At 41.0% G+C, this 26,508-nt stretch overlaps 2 protein-coding genes across 3 annotated transcripts; both read left to right on the top strand.

Moving 5' to 3' along the window:
• The first annotated feature begins 1,764 nt into the window (after positions 1–1,764).
• LOC105030785 (selection and upkeep of intraepithelial T-cells protein 1-like) lies at positions 1,765–22,223 on the top strand. 2 transcript variants are annotated; one of them, XM_034291491.1, is made up of 7 exons: positions 1,765–1,937; positions 8,368–8,394; positions 8,542–8,877; positions 12,475–12,486; positions 12,857–12,925; positions 14,893–14,948; positions 15,279–15,886. In XM_034291491.1, exons 2-7 carry the CDS (start codon positions 8,373–8,375, stop codon positions 15,306–15,308), a joined length of 525 nt encoding a protein of 174 aa, XP_034147382.1. In that variant the 5' UTR covers positions 1,765–1,937; positions 8,368–8,372; the 3' UTR covers positions 15,309–15,886. The 2 variants fall into 2 exon arrangements, with proteins under 2 accessions (XP_034147382.1, XP_034147383.1); XM_034291492.1 differs by lacking the exons at positions 14,893–14,948; positions 15,279–15,886 and adding an exon at positions 22,137–22,223.
• Positions 22,214–25,550, top strand: LOC117594242 (trichohyalin-like). The gene is made up of 5 exons (XM_034291353.1): positions 22,214–22,733; positions 22,909–22,974; positions 23,676–23,753; positions 23,843–25,029; positions 25,209–25,550. The coding sequence occupies exons 1-5, from the start codon at positions 22,226–22,228 to the stop codon at positions 25,548–25,550; spliced, it is 2,181 nt and encodes a 726-aa protein (XP_034147244.1). The 5' UTR covers positions 22,214–22,225.
• The last annotated feature ends 958 nt before the right edge of the window (positions 25,551–26,508 follow it).

Raw genomic sequence — 26,508 nt, 5'->3', positions numbered from 1 at the left:
TGATGCATTTATGACAAATTCTTTAGAACACATGCCTGCGTTCATATTGTGACGGAGTATGAATTCTATTTCTATACAATCAGTAGTCCACTGTGTAGGCCTATTTTCAAATTATGCATTCGCATTCAAACGTGCATTCGCGTTGAGGTTTTCTGCAACATTTTGACAAATATTGGTTGTGGAGCCAATCATCAGACTCCTGCAGATTAAGTTTATGCGCGAAAAGCTACGGATATCTTAATGTTTATATACAACAATGTCAATACCCTTTTAGAGTAATTGCCATTAATTTTTCAACAATATTTTGAAGCAATTAAAAACATGAATAAAACACAAATGACAGAACACGCTTAAGCATCATTAGATTTTGGGTTATGTTCAGATAAAAAGTCAGATTCTGGAAGATCCAGGTTTATTCACTGCGCCAAATACCCCTATTTCATAGTCCTAGTTAACTTGACACCTTTTACGAATGTTGCCAATTCCAGGCCACTCGTGAGAACTACATTCTAATTACTCAACACTCCAGGATCAGACAGCCAGGAAGAAAAAGTCAACAGTGGAGCTGAGGTGAAATTGTCTTTAAAGCAGCGTTTCTTTATCCTTGTCCTCAGGACCCAAAGGGGTGCAAGTTTTTGTTTTTCCCCAAGCACTCACACACCTGACTTAAACTAAAGGCTGGATGATAGCTTGATTACATCAATCAAGTGTGTAGGTGGTAGGGCAACATCTGAATCGGTGTGTGAGTGCTTGGGCAGAAACAAAAACGTGCACCCCTTTGGTTCCAGAGGACCAGGATTAAGAAACACTTCTTTAAAGGTGGATAACTTCAATAAAATGTATGTTATATGTAGCCCATATCTTGAATGTTCATATTCATTAGCAGAACCAGAAGGATGTTGAGTCAACCAGTTTAGTCATGCATGAGAGTGGTGGAACTTGGGAGGTGAGGTTGTGAAATTCAAGTACAGTACAGGCAAAATGTACATGTAGATCACATATCAGCCACACACATTGAAATACAGAGGTCTGTAGTAGCTCTTCACTAAGAGCACACATCATAGACAATATGTATACTAAGTAATATGAAATGAAATGGCTGAGTGCTGTATTTTTTGTTTGTTGTAGCAGAATCAATGAGATGTTCTGTCCATCAGTGCACATACAGCATATGGCCAAAAGTATGTGGACACCCGACCATCACACCTATATGAACTTGTTGGTCATCCTATTCCAAAACCATGTGCATTAGCAGAAACATATTTGTTGCGTAGCTATCGGTGGGTGGGGGCCGGTGCTGAACCGCTATAAAAATTGTTTTTGTCATTTTATTTTGTGTGTTTCTGTGGTTATCACAATAAGACGTCTGGATTGTCTTTCCATGCGTATATACCGCTTCACAAGTTTTCATCCTGGGGGGTCCATGTAAGGAGAGCATGACCCCGGACCGACATCACCACTCTATGCCAGTGTTTGTCCCCTTCACGTTTGAAATCCAACCTACAACCCTGGTGACTGCTCTTGGGTGCGTAATGATTTTGGGCGAGGTTGCTGGGAGTTGTAGTGCCGTGTTTGTTAAAAGAATGATAGCGAGTCATAAATGAATGTAAAATCTAATTATTGTGTTTGGACATTGACCTTAATATTAAGGTGAGGCAGACAGAAATGTGTTACTGCCTGAACACACTGATGTTTTATATAATGACTGGACCCGCCCACAGACCTTGGATCTGACACATGAGAGGTGCCTGAGGAGATCAAAGTGCAAATGAACGTGATATTACTAGTACAAACGAAGTTGCGTAGTGTTTGGTAAAACATTGTATAGACATATATTTGTGTGTAGCATTTTTTTTTAATAAACTGTCAGACATAATAATGGATATTAATCAACAACTGTTACATTGAAGTAGATGACGTGAAGACCAGTAAAGGTGGTGAGTATTATAACTATTCACATTCACCTTTTCTTTTCCATGAGGACGAGTATCGAACAGCAAATCTACTAGCCTATGTCAATCCACTATAGTAGCAAAACAGTTAAGAGAACTGTTTATTACGGTTGTTCTCAAAAGTTTGCATACCCTTGGAGAATGGGTAATATATGTACCATTTGTAAAGAAAACATGAGTGAGCAGGCAAAACACATGACTTTTATTTCTTATGGGATTCATGTTGAACTGTAGGTTATAACAGAATTGCACAATCATAAAACAAAACATGGCAACAAAGAAAACGAACCAGGCAAGCCTAGTTCAGCCGGCCCGCAACTGATAATGATGAATATTGTTGCCAACCCTGGATTCGAATCGGGGTTGCCCACATGAGAGGCTGTCTTCAGGCACTACACCATGGAACTGCACGCTTATCTAGCGTGGGTATAGCGTCTCAACAGTAGATTTTAATATTTTTTCACACATTAACATCACACAAAGTTGGAATATTTCACTTGACACCATTAAGCAATGTGTTAAACTGACTAACGTTTCTTATTATGTTTACCTCCACCACAAATAGAATTTATGAACTGTATATCCTGAACAAATCCTCTTTTGCCACTGGCCGTTTTAACAGCTTATTAGCCATTATTGTATGACATTGATACAGTAACCATCAACATAGGTGACAATAACTAACTTTTTCGTCAAGTGGAAAGATGAGAGAATCATGTAGCCAGCGACGTTTTCGTCTGAACAAAGGCATAATGTGTTTTGACTGTCATGGAGTCAAACACGAGACCTGGTGTTCCATTGTCCACATCTCTAACCACTTACGCATGTTTAACAAGGGGTAGTCAGTCAGGCACTCAGTCTGTAAGAGACGTTCGCTCTTCTAGGCCGGCTCCACTTACGCGGTCCGGCAAAAATAAATTGACCCCTGTTCAAAAGTCTGCATACCCTTAGTTCTTAATACTGTGTATTGCCCCCTTTAGCATCAATGACAGCATACAGTCTTTTGTAATAGTTGTCTATGAGGCCCCAAATTATTGCAGGCGTTATAGTTGCACATTTATCTTGGCAAAATGCCTCATAGGTAACCCATAGGTAACCTCAGAAAAACCGCTCTGGAAAAAGACAATGGCCCTCATTTATCAAAAGTACGTACACCAAATTTCCAGCGTACACCTGGCGTACACCCAAAACCACGGTGACTTTGAGATTTATCAATATGGACGTTGGCGTACAGCACTCTCAAATCCTACGCCAGCTCAGGAGGTGGTGTACGCACGTTTTGAGTTAGTGCAGAAATGCGCATGTTGAGTTATATGTTCTCATCATTTATGTTATATTATGTTGTTTAATTATGATACTGACTGTTGTATACCCAAAATTGTGCAAGAGTTAATTGTGCGCATGCGTGAAGAGACGGAACTTTTATTTTGACCTGTCTCAAGTAAAAAATGTGTAGCCGTATACTCAGCCCCTGCTGCTGTTCCCTCGTGCACTGATGTTATGCCAGTGCATTGAGATGTAAACTGAAAATAAAACAGTATTAATAGTTATATTTGGAGTGATCTTTGGTGGATGGATGACAACAACATATTGCACATGGACATGGCGGAGAGAAATGAAACCTTAATAGCGCAGAAAAGAAAATCCTAACGCACTGACAAACTAAAAGATGTGATATATTATGACCTACTGTAAAAAATAAAAAAAAAAACATAATTACAAACTTCAGTGTTTATTTTTGTGCAACATGGACTTCAAGGTTTCATTTGTGTGACTTTACCAAAGGATTTGACTTATATGTATTCCTTCAGATGCGAGCCTGTGCGCTTTACATGACATTTCAGGGTTAGGCCCGGCAGTTGCGCATGGACTGGGTTCAGTAATAAAAGGCTTTAAATTACCAAAATATAATTCAGACTGACAAAATAATAAAAATGACATTCTTCTTCTTTTAGACAATAATAGAAATAATAATAGTAACGACATTCTTCTTCTAAATAACAATAAACATCATTGATAAATATCATAAAATAATAAGACGAATATTACAAATTGTCATGCAGTTATTAATGTGAATGAATGGTACTCCACATCATATCATCATCTTTTATTCCGCTATTTAAACTGCCAAATGAAACAATTTTATTTCTTTCTACCTCCCTGGTGATCGTCTCAATCAATGTGTCCATGGCGTAAAATGAGGGCGTGGGGGAAGCGGAGACTTGAATATATGGGGGCGTGTTATTCTAATGACGATCGTTTTCAGCCGCGGCATTTATCAAGGGAAGGTATTGCGTACACCTGGATTTTAAAGGTACGCACAGTTTCATAAATCAGGCGATGAGAGGAGTGTAAGCAAAATCTTACGCCAACATATACGCCCGTTTCTACGCAATAATGATAAATGAGGGCCAATTTGTTTGTCCAAGGAGCACAATACGACGATACTTGAACAGAAATGAGCTGCATGGTCGTGTTGCCAGAAAGAAGCCTTTACTGCACCAATTCCACAAAAAAGCCCAGTTACAATATCCCAGACAAAAAAAGTTTAAATGCCGGCTTGTTTATAGAAAAGATTTGAAAGAATTTAGAAGCAGATAGAAGTAGTAAATGGTACCAAATAACAATTTACATACACAACTCACATAACATGGACACAAAATGTACACTTAAATGCAATCTATTCAAGTTTGAACCCTTCCTTTGATTCAACCTATTTGGTTTCAAGAATGACTTTCAACTTAAGTTATAACTTTCAGTCAACTTGTTAAATAACAACAACAAAAAACCACAGTCTACCTGTGTAGACAGAATGTAACAGAAACACTTCAGAAAATAAAACAATGAGCACTTAAAACACTTATTTTGTGGTACTCTTATCTCGCTCACTGGCTCAATCTAGTTAACGTCTTTCTCCTCGCGTTCAGCTCATGCACACCGTTCTTCCCGCCACAGGAAGAGATACAGCCATTGTGATGGCTGATACAACGGCAGCGTCTTAAAGCACCAGGACACTTTTTACATGAAAAACTAATAGGAAGCATTGCTACTAAACCTTGGATATTAATTTTAATCTTATTTAACCTGGTTGAATCATGAACTTTATAACCAATATTATGAAATTTGTCTTCAAATATTTATATAATTATTAAAATTAATATTAACTTAAGCTATTTTAACCTGGGTTGCATATATACTCACCAAGAAACACATATCACCCCCAACACAACACATGACACCATCTATATACTCACCAAGGAACACATATAACACCCCCCAACACAACACATGACACCATCTATATACTCACCAAGGAACACATATATCACCCCCCAACACAACACATGACACCATCTATATACTCACCAAGGAACACATATATCACCCCCCAACACAACACATGACACCATCTATATACTCACCAAGAAACACATATATCACCCCCCAACACAACACATGACACCATCTATATACTCACCAAGGAACACATATATCACCCCCCCCAACACAACACATGACACCATCTATATACTCACCAAGAAACACATATATCACCCCCCAACACAACACATGACACCATCTATATACTCACCAAGAAACACATATATCACCCCCCCCCCAACACAACACATGACACCATCTATATACTCACCAAGAAACACATATATCACCCCCCAACACAACACATGACACCATCTATATACTCACCAAGAAACACATATATCACCCCAAAACAACACATGACACCATCTATATACTCACCAAGGAACACATATATCACCCCAACACAACACATGACACCATCTATATACTTACCAAGGAACACATATATCACCCCCCCAACACAACACATGACACCATCTATATACTCACCAAGAAACACATATATCACCCCCCCCAACACAACACATGACACCATCTATATACTCACCAAGAAACACATATATCACCCCCCAACACAACACATGACACCATCTATATACTCACCAAGAAACACATATATCACCCCCCCAACACAACACATGACACCATCTATATACTCACCAAGAAACACATATATCACCCCCCCAACACAACACATGACACCATCTATATACTCACCAAGGAACACATATATCACCCCAATACAACACATGACACCATCTATATACTCACCAAGGAACACATATATCACCCCTCCAACACAACACATGACACCATCTATATACTTACCAAGGAACACATATATCACCCCCCCAACACAACACATGACACCATCTATATACTCACCAAGAAACACATATATCACCCCCCCCAACACAACACATGACACCATCTATATACTCACCAAGAAACACATATATCACCCCCCAACACAACACATGACACCATCTATATACTCACCAAGAAACACATATATCACCCCCCCAACACAACACATGACACCATCTATATACTCACCAAGAAACACATATATCACCCCCCCAACACAACACATGACACCATCTATATACTCACCAAGGAACACATATATCACCCCAATACAACACATGACACCATCTATATACTCACCAAGGAACACATATATCACCCCTCCAACACAACACATGACACCATCTATATACTCACCAAGAAACACATATATCACCCCCCCAACACAACACATGACACCATCTATATACTCACCAAGAAACACATATATCACCACAACACATGACACCATCTATATACTCACCAAGGAACACATATATCACCCCCCCCAACACAACACATGACACCATCTATATACTCACCAAGGAACACATATATCACCCCCCCAACACAACACATGACACCATCTATATACTCACCAAGGAACACATATATCACCCCTCCAACTCAACACATGACACCATCTATATACTCACCAAGAAACACATATATCACCACAACACATGACACCATCTATATACTCACCAAGGAACACATATATCACCCCCCCCCCAACACAACACATGACACCATCTATATACTCACCAAGGAACACATAGAGTGGATATAAAAAGTCTACACACCCCTGTTAAAATGCCAGGTTCTTGTGATGAGACCAAGATAAATCATGTCAGAACTTTTACCACTTTTAATTTGACCCATAACGTAAACAATTCAATTGAAAAACAAACTGAAATCTTTGAGGGGTAAAAATAAAAAACTCACAATAACCTTGTTACAATAATCTTGTTGTACAGGTCACAGTAGCTGCCAAATTACCCAGTCATAACGAATTTTGGTCTTACAGACCTCTGCATCACATTATGGAACAATAATGAACAGAGGAGCTGATGGGAGAACATAGAATAGAGGACAGAAGGAGGAGAGTCAAATCGAAGAGAGGTTGTGAATGAGAGTGTGAAAATAGAGGAGATGTGAAGAGAAGAAGAGGGAAAAGGATAGAAAGAGGAGAGAGGGAATTGAGAAGAGGAGGAAAGAGGGATGAGAGGAGAGAAGGAGAGAAGGAGAGGGAATTGAGGACCGGAGGAGGAGAGAAGGGGAACCAAGGTAAAGAGGGGGAGAGATGGAATAGTTGAGAGGAGCTGAGAGGGAGAAAAGGGGAGGGGTTGAGAATAATGTGTGACTAGAGAAGAGAGAGAGGACTTAGGGAAGATAGAGGAGAAGGAGGAATCAAGGACATGAGGAGAGAGGGAATAGAAGAGAGAAGAAAGAAAAGAGGAGAATAGAAGGAGAAGAGTAGCAATAGGAGGAGAGAGGAAATGGAGGTGAGAAGGGGAAAGAGAAGAGGGGAAAGAAGGAGAGGAGGTGGGGGGACAGAGAGAGGAGAAAGGGATGAGAGAAGAAAGCGAGCGAAGATAGAGGAGAAGAAGAGATAAAGGGGAGAGGTAGAATTGAGGAGAGTAGGAGAAAGTGAATAGAGACCAGAAGGAGGGGAGAGGGAAGACAGGAGTGGAGAAGGATCGGAAACAGAGAGGAGGAGAAAGGAGGACTAGAGTATAGGAGAGAGGGAAGACAGAAATGAGGGGGAGAGGAGAAAAGAGGGGGAATAGAAAAGGGGCAGAGGAGGTAGGATGGAGGTGAAGAAAGGGGGAAAGAGGAGAGAAGGAGACAGGCTAGAAAGATAGGGCAAGAGGAGGAGAGCGGGAATAAGAGTGTATGAGGAGCGAAGGCATAGAGAATGAGGAGGAGAGAAGGAGTAGAAGAGTGTATGAGGAGCGAGGACATAGAGAATGAGGAGGAGAGAAGAAAATAGGAGACGGAATGAAGGTCTCAGCTGTAGTGTGTTTGGTAGAAACTTTAAAATAGATTCCTGCAAACTCATTTTCAATCACAAATAACTATTTTAGATATATTTTATCCATTTGGTTCAGGTAGAAGCACAATCTGATTAAAGAAGTAAATATGTGTATTGATGTAAATATGAATTTTTGTCTTTATATAACAGGGAAAATGGCAGAGTCCAGAGATCATAGTAAGTCACCATGTTAAAATACATTACTGACTTATCACATTTGTGGACAGATTAAACCAACAAAACTAAACCAACTATTGAAAGTAAAATTAGTTTTTGGTTAAATATGTCATGACGTGTAACTCAGTTTGTTTCCTCTCTGAACAGATCAGTTCAAACTCAACATCCCTGAGAGAAACATTGTGGGTGTTGCTGATGAAGATGTCATCCTCTCCTGTCACCTCTCTCCTGAGACCAGTGCTGTTACCATGACGATCAGGTGGTTTGAGTACACAGAGTGTATTTACCTGTATAAGAATGGTCAGGTGACAGAGAGGAGAGGCTATGAGGACAGACTGAGTCTAAACACCCAGGAGATGGAGAGAGGAAATGTGTCTCTGAGGATGAAGAACTACAAGGAGTCAGATCGAGGAACCTACATCTGTCAGGTCATCCATGGAGAACAGAAGGAAGAGGGTCTAGTGGGTTTAGGGGTCAGTGAAGGTAAGTGGTCTATAACTCCAGTCTATGATTATAAACACCTAAACAACAACACCAACCAGTGTCTTTCCCTCTACAACACACATATACTTTATCATGTAGGTAGGAGGTCATAGTAGGAGTTACACATTAAAGTTTGCTATTGTTTAACCTGTGGACTATTCACAGATTATCTAGTATGATCCTATCTAGTATGATTATCTAATTATTTCAGTTTTGAGTGTTTTCGACTTTTCCTGCAGTCTCTCTCTGGGCTAAAATGGAAGTGGAAGGAGCAACCCATGTAACGTTAACAAATATATGATACATTTGGTTTTCCAAAATGGGAAGGACACAGTGTATTGCTATAGGTCTCTGTATGTTCTCCTGGTTTTTCGTTGTTGTTGCCAAAACTAGCATTGTAAATCAATAGTTATCACTGTAAATTCTTTCTGGAAAATGTATGAGCAGCTGCCATTCGGATGGCTGTATTCGATAATGTTGAGATAAATAAATAATACCGATTTAATAACAATGTATTCTTATGTTTTTGTTTTATTAAATTGTATGCTGCAGCCAGGATAAGGAAATATGAGTGAATACAATAACCATAAAAAGTTTAGAACTCCATACATTACACTCAGCCACACTCACTCAGACTTTACACCTGGCTCCGATAGAGAGACAGGATTAAAACCCCACAATTAACATACAAATGAAACTGCCCCCTATACAGCACAAAGAGACCTTCTGTCTTCAGCCCCCTGATGTTCTAGTCTAGGTTAAGACAATAGAATGTAAATTACTGTAACCTGGTTAAGATTTCACAGCTGTATGCAAAGAACCTGTTGATCTATGACCGAGAGTGAGAGCATGTCCTTCCTCATTGGATAGCGAAAACCAAGAGATTCGTCCAACAAGTCACCATGCCAACGAAGAGCCAATAAGGATGGGTCTTACTCACGAGAGTGAAAAGTAACCGCCCCTGTGGCGGGAGTATCAAAACCGATGTTCGATCTTGATTCGCCGCGAATATTTTGTGGAAGCTCGAGGGTTGAGCAAATATTTGACCGCTGCAGTGTATTTCATGTATTTTGACTTATCAATTCATATTAATAAATCTTTGTGCTAAATTTCCATTTGGACCGGAGCCTCGTCCTTCTTCAGAAATTCTGGTACACTTAAAATTCTTAACAATAAACGGCTTTGTTTACAAAACTGTAGCTCATGTTAGCTAGTATAGACTACTAGCTTAAAAAAATGCCAACAACTTTTAGTAGCTGCTGATAAACCGACGCAAGTCTGCACATATCCCAACCAGCGTAGCAATATCACGGTGGCCACGACGCCCATGGACGTCGTTGCCTTTCGCTTTGGCTGTGATCAATGGATAGCTGACTCATAGTGACTCATAGCTAGTTATCAATGGATAGCTGACTCATTTAGTGCTTACTTGAATCAAACCTCTCTGTTTTGGAAGGTGCGTTCATAAGCAACTGGAAGCTGGGAAAGTTACGACCTTAGACTGGGAGAATACACCTGAACGTATTTAGAAAGCTCCGAGAAGTAACGTTAGTTTTGACATCACTTGCCATGGCAGTGTTTGTGGTGAAAGATTAAAAAATTGTAATAACTAGCCCCGCACACAAAAAAGTCAGTATGTTTGTCTATTTAGGTCATACTCATTAGCGCAGGTGATTATGATGTTAAAGGATACTTCGCAGTTTACTTTCGGGTAACTGAGGTGTTATCCTACTGGCTAGCTAGTCTTAACGTTACATAACTTTCAATACCGTAACCTGTTGGGTGTCGTCATGTGAACACTCCCAACTAACACTTCTGAAATGAAACAGTTTCCAGAATCTATAAAAATGTTGGAGTAAATGAAATTTCAAGGATTAAAACATGACAATTTAAATTTTATGTTGAAAAAACATATCAGTTATAATAAGTTCTTATTCCAAATTAGATATAAAAAAGTGAATAATGTGTTTTTATGCCATGCCAGTTTTTTTTTCTTATCAGCAATTCAAGTTGTTTATTTGTAAGCTCCAAATCCTCTTATTTCACTCAATGGTCTTTTTTTGTGTAAATGACCTTTCCCCTGCACATTGCTATCTAGAAAACTCCTATTTGAGGTCAGCATCGTAGTTAATCTGTTTTTGGAACAACACCGCTCTCATGAACAGGACTGTTAGCTTGAGTGTGGAAGATTACAGATGTTGTGAGGTAGAACATTATTTACAAAAAAAATGTTTGGTTTCATGCAGTGGTTAATTTGGGCCGGATTCGGAGGCTAACCCACAGCTAATACAACTTCTCCGGATCCAGATCCGGAAGTTGGCGACTCTTATCTTGTACCTATTGGGACATAATTTGATAGATAAGGTTTTCTGTCTGAATAAGAATAAAACATGATAGTTTGAACCAAAAAGTTGTCTAAAATAAGTAAAATAAATGTAATGAAAAAACAACACTACATTTTGACTAGTCACATAATCGCAAACGTGGCAACAGGGCCATCAAACGGCATGTCTTTACCAACTGTGTTGGAAGACTGATAGTGAGTTAACATTAGAAATAATGTCTAAAAGACAATCAGATGTATTTTCATTGTTAAAACCAGTGGGTCTGTCGACACCTAAACAGCCAAGAGAGGAGGAGAGGAGAGCACCATGACTGTTATGCAAAGTGTTTTTGACCATTAAACAGAATGGGAAGAATACGAATTTTCCAGAAACTGTGCTGTATTTTTAATGAGTATGATCCAATAACATTGATGTCATGGTGTAGTTAGCTAGGCCTCAATATGGATTGGGTGCAATGTTTGAGTTATAATAAGAGATGAGTTTGGTTGTCAGTGTAAGTCCCAAAACTTAATAATGTGGACACAGACTAGTTTTGACAATGATGAAAGTTATGGATGTGTTATCGCATTCTGTTAATTATATGTTCTACTTATCAGCACGTGCGTGAGGCTTTTTCTCAGCTATTCAGCACAGCGCTCATTACAACTCGTTCGATCCGGCACCTTGTTTCTTCCAAAGAGTTACAGGATCCGCATTCACTTTGTATTCCGGGACCTCTACATCTATAAATTAAGCACTGGTTTCACGTAGAACATGACTATTGATGCTATGCTCGTTTTGGCACGAACGCTACATCAGTTGCCCCGTTCACTACCATTTTAGCCCAGAGAGAGACTGCAGGAAAAGGGAAAAACTCGAACTGAAATAATTTACGAAACAAATGTCTCTATTTACTTGGATCATACTAGATAATGTGTAAATAGGCCCCAGTTTCACAAAAAGCTAACTGTTCCTTTAATAGACCATATTAATACTGAATATGAACTAGTTATAATACATATTACAACCGCTCTGATCTTTGATCTAAATGTCATAAATTATTATAACCATTCCAACATTACTGGTCATGTCTCTTGATTGTCATTAGTGATGAATGTGATGAACACTAATACCTCTCTGATGACATCACCTCACTGTGGTATTTGATTGGATAATGTGACAGATGGTGATTTGAAGGTAATAGATAGATAATAACTAATATTCTGTTTCATATTTACATTACTCATGGACTCCATCCTGGATTATGAATCAGAACACTGGTGGGGTGAGTTAATATTTATTTGTCTGTTGTTGTTTATTGACATAGCTCCACCTCTTCTCACAATCCTGTATATCTGACATAAAATCATATCTGTATCTGTCAAAACACTGTACTTAATGGGGGATCTTGATGTCAATTTCCCAGGAGAACAAACAGAAGAAATCATCAATAACAGACCTATTACATCACCACATGCAGACAGACAGTCAATCATCCTATTAATGAAACTAACCACACCCCATTGGTTCACACACTCTCCATATGAAAGAGGATTGAGGAAATGGAGGAATCTGATTGGTCCTTTTTGTCCTGTAGTCATGTGATGTAGTCCACCAGTCAGAACTCACCTCTCAGTTTTTCTCCATATTGCCAGCTCCAAACTATTTAGAGCTTGAGACCCAGGAGAAGAAGCTGAGGAGGGAGGAATCAGCTTATAACCTTGGTAAGTGTGAGAGTCTCGAGAAGAGAGGAATGTTTCAGGAAACATGACCGATGTCATTCAGCCCAATAGAATATATAGTTCTGTGTAAATACATAAACATTCAATTTAATCTCAGATGAATGTTCAATATAATAAATTGTATTTTGTCTTTTATTAGTTTATGGATAAAGACCATTAGGCACTTTTCACGAATAGAGTGGAATTTATGTCCCATCACCTTTTTAAAAGTGATTTAAAGCAAAATAGTAAAAACCTTTACATGTAACACTTGTCGTGGTGTAGTGTTGGTTAGGAACCAGGCGCAGGCAGTAATCTCGTTTGTGGGTTTAATACTCAACAAACAAACCAAACACGAACGGAAAACAATACTAATGACTGAATGAAATAAAAGTGCGCAACATGCGTCTTAGCAATAAACATTCAAACAGTACATTAAACAACACTCACCGATTAACTAACAAACAGCAACAATGACAGCGACAGCAACAATGATCCCCAATGTGGGGAGCAGAGGGGAAACATATACACATACAAACGAGCTAGATTGGGACCTGGTGTGGAAGATGGGAAACATGTGACAGTCCGGGATGTGTTCGTGAGAATATGGGAACTTGTGGAAATATGGCACGGTGGCGCTGCTGCTCACCGCACCATGACAGTACCCCCCCCCCAAAGGCCCGGCCACCGGACGGGCCAAGACGAACCCCAGCCCAAGGGAGGGGGGGCGTGGCAGCACAGTACCCCCATCGGCACAAACCCGCCGAGGGGGCGGAACAGCCGAGACTAACCAGGGTGGCGGAGCCGTCGGGACAGGCCGGGGAGGCAGAACCGGCCGAAGATCAGGAGCCGGCGGAGGGTCAGGAGCCGGGAGAGCCGACGGAGGGTCGGTGGCCGGCGGAGGGTCAGAGGCCGGGAGGCCGACGGAGGGTCGGTGGCCGGCGGAGGGTCAGAGGCGGGGGGGCCGACGGAGGGTCGGTGGCCGGCGGAGGGTCGGTAGCCGGGAGAGCCGACGGAGGGTCGGTGGCCGGCGGAGGGTCGGTAGCCGGGAGAGCCGACGGAGGGTCGGTGGCCGGCGGAGGGTCGGTAGCCGGGAGAGCCGACGGAGGGTCGGTGGCCGGCGGGGGGTCGGTAGCCGGGAGAGCCGACGGAGGGTCGGTGGCCGGCGGAGGGTCGGTGGCCGGGAGAGCCGACGGAGGGTCGGTGGCCGGCGGAGGGTCGGTAGCCGGGAGAGCCGACGGAGGGTCGGTGGCCGGCGGAGGGTCGGTAGCCGGGAGAGCCGACGGAGGGTCGGTAGCCGGGAGAGCCGAAGGAGGGTCGGTAGCCGGGAGAGCCGAAGGAGGGTCGGTAGCCGGGAGAGCCGAAGGAGGGTCGGTAGCCGGGAGAGCCGAAGGAGGGTTGGTAGCCGGGAGAGCCGAAGGAGGGTCGGTAGCCGGGAGAGCCGAAGGAGGGTCGGTAGCCGGAAGAGCCGAAGGAGGGTCGGTATGGGAGGGTCGGTATGGGAAAGATGGGAAACATGTGACAGTCCGGGATGTGTTCGTGAGAATATGGGAACTTGTGGAAATATGGCACGGTGGCGCTGCTGCTCACCGCACCATGACATTACATTAAATGTGAAGAGTGAAATTAGTTAGAAATAATGTCACCTCAAAGTTCTCATTTGTTTTTAAATAAACAACAAACATGCACACATTGTCTGTACTCCATTTCAAGTGATCATTTTGGTCTGTCCCACCTCAGTGGCGTTGAACATTAAAATATATTCCATAACATATTCCTGTAATGTAACAATTTTAATATCATGTTTTTCGATAATATGTATTTGAACAATTACAAGTGATATATTTTCATAAAAAAATATATTTTATCTATTAAAAAGTAGTGTTTATCCTTGTCCCACATTTTACGTGCAACCTTATTACCGAAACATGGTCCCCTCTATAACTGAAATGTAACATTCCATAAATCAGATATTAACAGGAAATTGCATCATCAAGATATTTTCTGGACCATGGCCAGGCAAGAAGTAAGTACCCTCATTTCATTTTCTCTATCTTCTCACAAATGTTACATTTGGCTGCTTTTGACAACCTCAAAGATTCAACTGTGTTACCAATATTTTAGTTAGAAAATATATATGAAAATAGTTTAATTTTTTCTGCAATAAAATATGCTTATCAGGAGCTAATTTGTAACATATTTTCCCAAGCAAGTAAACATCTCTTGAGTTATATCTTCCTATAGGCTAGATCTTTCTGTTTGGTAAATAGCAGCCTTTAGTCATTGACAGTATGAGGATTCATGACAGTTGTAGTTTCTATATGTGTACATAACACAGAAAATGCAATATTTTCAGGCTGGTCGACCACCACGTGACCACCACTAATACCACTAACAGCTTTATCATGCACGCCAAGGTGTTGACCCTGAGAGGAGAGCAGAGTACCTCAGCAAAGAGAGAAAAGTGGAGGAGAGACATTGAGACAGGAAAGATAAGAGACATGAGTGAAAGAGCACAGCGAGGACAGTGCAAAATGTGGAAGGATGCTAATTAGAGGAGTAACACCAAGAGAGCTGTTGTGAGTGACCTGACCATTCCACCAGCAAGTGCTGAATTCGGCAACAGTCATTACTGCCCCTCAACATGTAACATCATGCCATGTTGAGATTGACAAGGAGATGAAGTCAAAACCAATTGGATCTGAAAAATTAATAAATTAATCTTGAGTAAGTCTTGTTATGGTAATATAATTTGCAACTTTTTTGCTACTTGATTAATCAGTTCCATGTCCATCTGTTTGCGTGTTATCTAGGTTATAAAATGTTTACAGAAAATATTTGGGTAATTGAATCTTCATTCAAGTGAATACATCTGTATGTTTTGTTGTTGAATATGTGTGTTGATACGTGCAATGATTAATGTTCTGTCTTGTTCCTAATTGCAGGTTTTAACCAATCATTGTATTGACATTACTTTGAAACATTAATTAAACTTTGATTTAAAAGAAAATCTCAAATGACCTCTTATCATTACACACATGTGCATAGTGAACATGTGGAACAGAATGATGACACTATGTAACAACACTTTTGATCCTGGGTAGTAAGTATTATTTCCTAATTGCTTATGCCTAAAAAGTATAGAAAATGCCTATTATTCCCAATAAAATTTGTGACCAGGACAGTGATATTTTGAAATGTATCTATTTCCAAAGAGAAAACAGTCGAATTGGTGTTTTTTCGTTCAACAAAATATGAATTCAAATTAACATGTATTTACACTAAAGTGAGTTGTTTTTAAAAATGTAGGATTATACTGAAGATCACTTTCATGAATCAGACCCGAAATATACTCTCCCATCATGTTCTCGTTAAACTGTCCTTAGGAGCGACGTTCAAAGTCCAGGATATCCTGGTGGAAGCTCTCGCCTTGCTTCTCCGAGTACACTCCCATGTTCTTGAATTTATCAAGATAATCATCAAGGATATGGACTTTGAGGTATATCTTAAAGCCCATTGTGCCATAGTTCCTTTTCAGTTGTTACATGTTCATGTCGACCTGGGGAACCTCACTGCTGCTATCCCTGCATTTCACTTGCCTTCAACTTATCTTCATTGCACATTAAGAATTGCCGTTTGTACTTGCATTTGCCTCCACTGCACATGTACACATCCCACCTATAACATACATTGTTCTTAATAGTTTCACTTGTACATTTTCTATCTTCTATTTGCACTTATGGTTACATGCTAACTGCTAAGTTGAATCTTATCTAACCAGCTCCACTTAGTTTTCCTTTTATGATTACCCAGGAAGCCCCGAACCACTTCGACAAAGCTGTTCTAAGCTGCTTTCTCCTTACTAGTGAGCTTCTTGGGGAATTCATTGCACTCCAGGATCTTCTTTATCTGTGGTCCGACGAAGACACCGGCTTTGACCTTTGACCTCAGACAGGTTAGGGAAGTATTGAAGGTACTTGAAGGCAGCAGACTCCTTATCTAGAACTCTGACAAATTGTTTCATGAGGCCCAATTTAATGTGTAGTTGTGGCATCAGCTCCACCAGTGGCTCCCACTTGACGTTGTTCCTCCTCACAGAGAAATCGGTCCGCTGTGGCCAGTCCCACCTGTGTTAGAGTGCCTTGGTGTCCCTGCTGTCCCAAAGGCAAAGATAGCAGGAAAACCTGGTAAAACTGCCTTGGATTCCCATTAGGAATGCCTCCATTTTGAATTAACCTATGACCTCCAAGCTGTACTCATCACACTTCAAGGCATCCAGCCAGGACTTGATGCTGTTGTAATCCTGTATTTATACTATTTATATTACTGAAAAGTTCTAGAGGTTTCTAGAAGTTACTCCAGGTTTACTCAGCACTGAATCTGTCTGTTCATTTCGAAATATCACTGTCCTGATCACACAAGCAAGGTTTGTGGAGAATAATAATAATAATAATAATAATACATTTATTTTGTATAGCGCCTTTAAAAGTAGCTTTCTCAAAGTGCTTTACAGACAAGCATAGCAGAAACAGTACAAATTAAATACAAGGATAAACACAGAGGAATTTAAATCAAGTAAAAGCAATCCTGAAATAAAATGTTTTAAGAAGAGATTTAAAAGTCGCTAGTGTATTTGCTTCTCTGATGTCAGCCGGGAGGGAATTCCAAAGCTTAGGAGCATAGACAGAGAAAGTGCGATCACCCCTAGTATGAAGCCGTGTCTTAGGAACGACTAAGAGACCGCTTCGTGAGGAACGCAGGTTCCGACAAGGTGTGTAAGGCATTAATAAATCAGTCAAGTACTGAGGTGCCAGGTGGTGCAAAGATTTATAAGCCAACATAAGGATTTTAAAATCAATGCGGTATCTAACAGGTAGCCAGTGCATGTACTCCAAGACCGGGGTTATATGGTCCCTAGTCCTGGCCCCAGACAGTACTCTAGCAGCTGAATTTTGAAGATATTGTAGTTTATCCAGTGTTGATTTTGATACCCCAGCTAGAAGACCATTACAGTAATCTATGCGTGAAAAAACAAAAGAGTTTATCAACTTCTCAGCAACTGGGAAGGACAGCATAGGACGTAGTCGAGCTATATTTCTGAGATGATAAATGATGTCTTAACTGTATTCTTCACAAATGGCTCAAATGACAAAGTGGCATCAAATATGACACCAAGATTTTTTAGTTTGCTCTTAAACTCCAAGGCACCACCATCAACAGACAGAGTAGGAGACCCAACCTTTCGCAGTTGATGAGGAGAACCAAGGAGCATAACTTCTGTTTTTGAGCCGTTTAGAGACATCCAAGTCTTATTGGACATCCAAGTCTTTATCTCAGTAATACAGTTAGAAAGATGTACAACATTCGCTTGCTGGCCGGGTCTAGTGTGGATATAAATCTGTGTATCATCAGCATAAAAGTGGTAATTAAGGTTGAGAGATTGTAGTAGTTGACCAAGTGGATAGATATACATATTAAACAGTAGGGGACCCAAGACCGACCCTTGCGGAACACCAGTGTGGACAGAACCAGTTTTGGACCTAAAACCACCCATAAAAACAAATTGACTGCGGTCTTTAAAATAGGACGTGAACCACTCAAGAACGCTCTCTGACAAACCAAATACATGTTCGAGACGATTGAGTAATAAAGTATGGTGTCGAAGGCTGAACTAAGATCCAAAAGAATTAGAATGGACGTGGAGCCCGAGTCAGAAGCAATAAGTAAATCGTTAGTGACTTTCACCAGCGCAGTCTCAGTGCTGTGTAATTTTCGAAAACCAGATTGATGAGGATTGATAATAGCCATTTTCTATACTTTTGAGGCATAAGCAATTAGGAAATAACACTTACTACCCAGGAACCAAAATAAAATTAAAGTTGTTTCACGGTGCCAACAGTACTGTAGCTTGCATCTGCAACTCTGTTCAGCGAATGGAGTCAACAGAGGTGTAATATACTCATATACTCAAAAACCTTTTATATTAAGTTGCTGCTCAAATGTGGTGATATATTCTACTGTAAATTATTTTATCAATGTGTGTTAGTTAGTAACTTGGATGATTTTTCCTGATTATCATTTAGTTATTTAAATTAATTGGTCCTTTGCCCACCTGCTGATGGTTTGTTCTAGGCCAGTGTTTCTCAATCGTGCCTGTGGAGACACAGTCCTGCATCTTTCAGATCTCTCCTTGCTCTGTCACATCTGATTCAAATGATCAGCTTGGTATGAAATCCTTGATCTGAAACATGCAGGGTGGAGTGTCTCCAGGAGCAGGTTTGAGTGACACTGTCCTATACTACTGTGCACATCACCCTGGGAATTCAAACCTTTTAACCTGTCAGGAGAGTGATAGGATGCCAGCTCTGGCCATCTGACACATACCTGATATTTTGGGGAGCCTGGCCTGGAGGGTCTTTCGCACATTGCAACCTTGTTACACAACATGCAACCCTGTTAAAATAATCTTTAACACAACAGACACCTCCTCTACAACACAACAGACACCTCCTCTACAACATAATAGACACCTCCTCTGTAACCCCACTTCTCCTCAAATATGGAACCATCTTTCATGGCGGAGAATTATTTAATATCCAAATACATTCTGGCTTTATTTTATCATTAACTGTGAATTTAACCTCCAGGCGGTGTCCTTTGTATTGTTCAGCTTGTCTTTATTTAAAGCCTTTACACATCCCCTATACAACACATCCCCTATACAACACATCCCCTATACAACACATCCCCTATACAACACATCCCACCTTCCCAGTCACCTACCCAACCCCACCTCCTCAACACATCCCCTATACAACACATCCCACCTTCCCAGTCACCTACCCAACCCCACCTCCTCAACACATCCCCAATACAACACATCCCACCTTCCCAGTCACCTACCCAACCCCACCTCCTCAACACACCCCCAATACAACACCTTCCCAATCACCTCACCCAACCCCACCTCCTCAACACATCCCCTATACAACACATCCCACCTTCCCAGTCACCTACCCAACCCCACCTCCTCAACACACCCCCAATACAACACCTTCCCAATCACCTCACCCAACCCCACCTACTCAACACATCCCCTATACAACACATCCCACCTTCCCAGTCACCTACCCAACCCCACCTCCTCAACACATCCCCTATACAACACCTTCCCAGTCACCTCACCCAACCCCACCTCCTCAACACATCCCCTATACAACACATCCCCTATACAACACATCCCACCTTCCCAGTCACCTCACCCAACCCCACCTCCTCAACACATCCCCATACAACACCTTCCCAGTCTCCTACCCAACCCCACCTCCTCAACACATCCCCTATAAAACATCTTCCCAGTCACCTACCCCACCCCAATTAACTCCTCCAAACCTCTCAGATCTAGTAATGATAATGATTAATCATAATGGAATATCAGGTGTGACCCCAGTCTTGGGAACGGGGTGTTGGCATCAGGTGTGATACCAGTTTTGGGAACGGGGTGTTGGCATCACTCTTATGCAACCAGGTTATTGTAAGGGTTTTATTTAAAAATGTTCCCCCTCGAAGATTTCAATTAGTTTTTCAATTGAATTTTTCACATTATTGGTCACATTAAAAGTGGGAAAAGATCCGACATGATTTATCTTTGTCTCATTCTTTTACATCACAAAACATGGCATTTTAACAGGGGTGTGTATACTTTTTATATCGACTCTATCTTTTGTTGGCAACTGGTCTATAATTTTACAGAATGATGAGAACCTAACGAGATGAGAAAGGCAAGAATGAAGAGAATACAGAGGGAAAGAGAGGAAAGTTGTGAAGATCAGTTAAGGATAGAAGAGGAGGAAGAGAGAGGAGATAAAGAGGAAGAGAAGAGGAAGAGAAGAGAAGAGGAGGATAGATGGGGAATAGAGGAGAGAATGATGAAGAGAGGAGAGGGGAAAAAGGAGAGTGAGACTAGAGTAGAGAAGGAAATGCCAACAACCCTAGATCCTCATTCCCTTGTTTTGTCCAGCCTAAAAAAAAGTCAAGTTATTGAACTCTGTGGTACATATGATGACTGAATTCTGTCCACTACATATACAGTTACCAGACTCATATACCAGATTCAGTCATCATATGTACCACAGAGTTCAACAGTGTCATGTGTTCTGTTCGGGGGTGATGATGTATATGAGGGGTATGAGAGGTTATGATGAAGGTAACACTTTATTATTCGTCATGAAGAGGATGTCAGGACATGACATCCTCTTCATAACTTATAACTAACATAATGGCATGTACAGCTAGGTGATAAGCCTATCTGGTTCCAATGAGAATGTCATAATGCTTCTTTTGTATCGTCATAAACTATATTTTGTCAGCTCAAGTGACACAGGATGGTCATAATGCTACAATAACATTTTAATGAGCTGTGTTTTATCGGATCAAGTAAATTGAAACAGGAAAGTCATAATGCTATAATTACATTTTCATAAGCTTTATTTTGTCAGTTCAAGTGACATAGGATGATCATAGTGCTATCATTACATGGTTATAAACTGTATTTTGTCAGTACACACACACACACACACACTACCGTTCAAAAGTTCACTTAGTCACTTAGAAATGTCCTTGATCTCGAAGTAAATGGCCAGAAACAAAGGACTTTTCTTCTTGTTGAGAACATGATTTTGGGGTGTCCAGGTTCATGTTTTCTTCATCCTTTTAATCCAGGGTCATGTTGTTTTCATCCTTGTCGTCCAGGGTCATGTTGACTAATAAGGCTACAGTCTATGTCACCAATCTCAAGCTCCAATTGAGAGGTAGTGGACTTAAATCGGGCTGTTCTGCCCTGAATACTGATGACTAAAACCCAGAATTGGAGGCTTCCCCACCGTACACCATGGCTCAGATTTGCAAATATGTCTTTGTCTTCTCTCCCTTTTCACCAAACAAGAGAAGGTGGAGAAGAGAGAGGGCAAATTAAGGATGAGAGAAACAGGACAGGAGAGAGGTGAAATGATGATGACAGATTTACAGTGAAGAGATGAGAAGGAGAAAACAGAAAAAAGGAGGGAAAGAAAAGGAGAGAAGAAAGTCAGACAGTGAAGGAGGGGATGTTGCTAAATGATGAAATAAATTAATAATGAAATGAATTAATCAACAAATCATGGATGAATGATCATGACTGATTTGTATGAATAAAACCAATGATTTTTCTCCTCAGAGTTGAAGTTGAGATAAGAAATAGAAGAGATTTTCAGGCAGCCAGAAGGTAAACAGAAACTTGAAGACAAAGAAAGTAAACTAGAGGAGATGAAGAAAACACTAAGGGAATCTGACGAGAAGATAAAAGTGAAGGATTCAACTCTGGAGAAGATGAGTAAAGGACTTAAGGACACTGAGAGCAGACTGGAGAAAACCACAAAACAACTGAATGAGAACATCAAACATCTTCAGGAGAAAGACAACCAACTAGATGAAATGACCCAGCAAGTGAGAGAGACAGAGAGGAGACTGGAGAACATCACCAAAGAGGTGGAGAAGACTAAGAAACAACTGGAGACACTGGGAAAGGACCTGCAGGACAAGAACATCCAAGTAGGAAACTTCAGAATCCTACTGCAGGAAAAGGACCTTCAACTAGAGGACAGGAACCACAGACTGGGAGAGAAGGACAAACTACTGGAAGAGAGAAAATGTGAACTAAAGGAGTGGAGGCAGGAACTAGAAGAGAAAGATAAACAACTTGAAAAGAGAGAGAAACAGTTAAAAGAAAGAGACAAACAAGTGGAGGATGTCAACAATGAAAATTATAAACTGGGTGAGATTATTAAAACCATTAATACATGTATTGTACATTCCTCAAAGGTCATGTAATTGTAGATTCTGCTGAGTCATGAATGTTTTACATAACATAGTTTATAATATCTGAATGCATCACATTTCTGGCTATTATTTTTTAAGCAAAACTCAGATCTTGTCTCACCTCATTTCAGCTCAACAGATCTGTGATGTGAAGACTGAGGTGGAGAGACTAAGAGAGACCTCAACCCAGATGACTGGTGAGTTAGATACAGTAACTTATATATGATACAACAGAAGAGAGACCTCAGAAGACTGGTGAGTTAGATACAGTAACTTATATATGATACAACAGAAGAGAGACCTCAGAAGACTGGTGAGTTAGATACAGTAACTTATATATGATACAACAGAAGAGAGACCTCAGATGACTGGTGAGTTAGATACAGTAACTAATACATGATACAACAGAAGAGAGACCATAGATGACTGGTGAGTTAGATACAGTAACTAATACATGATACAACAGAAGAGAGACCATAGATGACTGGTGAGTTAGATACAGTAACTAATACATGATACAACAGAAGAGAGACCATAGATGACTGGTGAGGTAGATACAGTAACCAATACATGATACATAACATAACATATAGTTATTAATATACAGTATGCATAATACAGTAACTAATATGTGATACAACATAACATATAGTTATTAATATGTTGTATGCATGATAAAGTAACTAATATGTGATACAACATATCAGACTCCCAGTCATGAGGACACAGCAAAGCAGCGTCACCAATAAATCGTAATCAGTTATTCCATAGTGTGTTTCTTGAATATTTTAAATAATATTAACTTACCTTATCACTCACAAACAACATCAAACGTGATTTGTACAAACCTGTCTCTGATGAGTCAGTGTGTTGAACTGAGTCCTGTGCTGTATTACAGTGGGAGAAGAGACCTCAGATACAGACACCAGAGTTACACACAGGAGAAGAAACAGCATGGAACTAATATCTCCATACAGTGAGTTGTGGATGTAGTTTTCTGTGTGTTAAAGTGGTCCATCCTCCAGAGAGTCAGTGTGTTGACCAGTGATGTGTGTTGTGTTACAGTGGGAGGAGAGAGCAGCAGTCCAGACTCCCCAGTGTCTCCCAGTGGGTCTGAGCTGAGACTGGTGCTGCTGGGGAGGACTGGTGCTGGGAGGAGGGCAGCAGGAAACACCATCCTGGGCAGAGAGGAGTTTGGGGTCCAGGCCAGCCCCTCTGCAGTGACCCAGAGGAGTGTGAGGAGAGAGGGGGAGGTGTGTGGGAGACACCTGGTGCAGGTGGACACTCCAGACTGGTTCTATCCTGGACTCTCTCTGGAGGAGATCAGACAGGATGTAGGTCTCTGTGTCCGTCTGTCTGCCCCGGGACCCCACGCCTTCCTCCTGGTCATACCAGTGGAGCCCTCCAAGGAGGAGGAGAGATGGGTGCTGGAGAGAATGGAGGAGATGTTTGGGGAGGGGTGTTGGGGACACACTGTGATTCTATTCACCCATGATGACAGCCTGAAAAAGCAGAGCATTGAGGAGTTTCTCCAAGCAGGGAGTCAGGACCTCCAGCAGCTTGTAGAGAAGTGTGGGAGCAGATACCATGTCCTCAACATTAAGGACAGGACCCATGACACTCAGGTCCCAGAGCTGCTGGAGAAGATAGAGGAGATGGTGTCAGGAAACAGAGAGAGCTTCTACAGCAGTCAGACATACCAGGAGGCAGAGGCCCAGGTCAGAGAGATGGAGAGAAAGATCCAGAAGAAGATGGAGGAGAGGAAACAAAGGAAGGAGACAGATATGAAAGAGAGATTTGATAAGGAGTTACAGGAGTCTCTAAAGAAGATCGAGGGAGTGATCCAGGAACATGAGGGAGATATCAGAACACTCAATGATAGAACCACTGAATTAGAGAGACAAGTGAAAGAAGAGAAGGACGAGGACAAGAAGAGAGAGATGGAGAGAGAGTTGAAGAGAGAATCTGATAGGAGGAAAGAGATGGAGAGAAAGTTGGAGAGATTAAATGAGAAGAGAGAAAATGAGAAGAAAGAGATGGAGGAGAAACACAAGCAGGAAACTGAGGAGATCAAGGAGAAATATGAAGAAGAGGCCAGAGCTGAAGCAGAGAGAAACTTGATGAAGATAATCCTACCTGAGTTACAGAGGAACATCATGATCTCACAGACAAAGATGAAGACAGAGTTCAGCAGACAAATAGAGGCGAAAGATAGAGGGATGAAGGAGAAGGATAGAGAGATAGAGAGACTGGTAGAAAAACTGAAAGGTCTCAGTGGAACATTTTTAGATGAGGTCTATAAAATTAGTCTGAAGAGCAACTTACAGTGAGTGTAGATGAACCAGGAAGAGGGAGAAATAAACAGAAGAATAAGAGGAAAGGGAGATGTGATTGAGGCCTGAATGTTAGGGCAGAGCTTATCACCCCTCAGTTCAGAAGACAGATAGAGGAGAAGGATAGACAGATAGAGAAGAAGGATAGACAGATAGAGAAGAAGGATAGACAGATAGAGAAGAAGGATAGACAGATAGAGGAGAAGGATAGACAGATAGAGGAGAAGGATAGACAGATAGAGAAGAAGGATAGACAGGTAAAGGAGAAGGATAGACAGATAGAGAAGAAGGATAGACAGGTAAAGGAGAAGGATAGACAGATAGAGGAGAAGGATTCACAGATGGAGGCATTGCCTCTGTGGCAATTGGCTGCCTTCCTCCAGCATGACAATTGGCTGCCTTCCTCCAGCATGACTATTGTCTGCCTCCCTCCAGCATGACAATTGGCTGCCTCCCTTATCTCTCCCTGGCCGCATTCTTTGTCTTGCCTAGGGCAGCAGAACGTCCTGGGCTAGCCCTGCAAGGATCACTAGTGTTAATGGAGCTGTTAAACTCTCAGGTGGTTTAAAGAGACCAGTCACTGTGATGCCCACTAGAGTGTGATCACGTTTGTATGACTGTAAGGACTTAATTTTAGGTGGTACATGATTTGAGGTTGTATCTGTTTTCTTTTTTTTATGGATTATTAATTTTTTTTAAAGATTGTTCTGTGCTGTGAAACGAGTAATATGATTTGAAAATCAGAATTTGTTGGTCTGCTGTAACTGCCTGCCGTCAGTAGGTGGCAGTGAGAGACAGTGGTTTTCCTCAGCGACTGTGAGTAAAGCCTGATTTATGCTTCTGCGGGCCTGCGTTGATAATAATGGCCCTCACTAAATGGCCCTAACTAACTAAATGGCCCTAACTAAACAGTTCTATTTCATTTCCAGTGTTTGATATACACAGCTTTCCCACGGGTCCTTAAAATCCTTGAAAGTTTGTAAATTTGAGAAAAACAAATCAAGGCCTTGAAAGTATTTGAAAATAAACATAAATAGTCATACGTCATGGAAAGTGCATTCATGCATTTTGTGTGAGATGTGATGGGAATTCCATCGATTAGAACACTTTTTAAGGTTGGCAAGGCAGAGATCAAAATGCTCTTAAACACAAATAACAGTTTCATTTATAATATTTGCAAATAAAGAGATACACACAGATACAAGGTCAGTGGGATCTTTAAGGTAACTAGAGAATCATCAATACTTATCAATAGAAATTGAAGAGACCACATAGTCTGCCATCACTGTAACAAAGAACAATTGAAAAGTGTTCACACATTCAAGCCTCTCTTTTTAATTGTTGTCTGTGAGCTTCTGTAAAGCCAGCTGGTTCTCATTATGGAAATTCTCAGTGTTG

The sequence above is a fragment of the Esox lucius genome, chromosome 3, assembly GCF_011004845.1.
Source record: "Esox lucius isolate fEsoLuc1 chromosome 3, fEsoLuc1.pri, whole genome shotgun sequence".
Lineage (NCBI taxonomy): Eukaryota > Metazoa > Chordata > Actinopteri > Esociformes > Esocidae > Esox > Esox lucius.
Note: the sequence above shows the minus strand (reverse complement) of the source record. Positions and strands in the feature narration are given on the sequence as shown.

Coding starts and splice junctions, on each gene's coding strand:
- LOC105030785 (XM_034291491.1), top strand. CDS start 8,373: ATGGCAGAGTCCAGAGATCATA. Junction 12,926..14,892: donor GGAATCAGCTTATAACCTTG/GTAAGTGTGAGA, acceptor TCCATAAATCAG/ATATTAACAGGAAATTGCAT. Junction 14,949..15,278: donor GGACCATGGCCAGGCAAGAA/GTAAGTACCCTC, acceptor CAATATTTTCAG/GCTGGTCGACCACCACGTGA.
- LOC117594242 (XM_034291353.1), top strand. CDS start 22,226: ATGAAGAAAACACTAAGGGAATCTGACGAGAAGATAAAAGTGAAGGAT. Junction 22,734..22,908: donor CAATGAAAATTATAAACTGG/GTGAGATTATTA, acceptor ACCTCATTTCAG/CTCAACAGATCTGTGATGTG. Junction 25,030..25,208: donor ATAGAGAGATAGAGAGACTG/GTAGAAAAACTG, acceptor ATCACCCCTCAG/TTCAGAAGACAGATAGAGGA.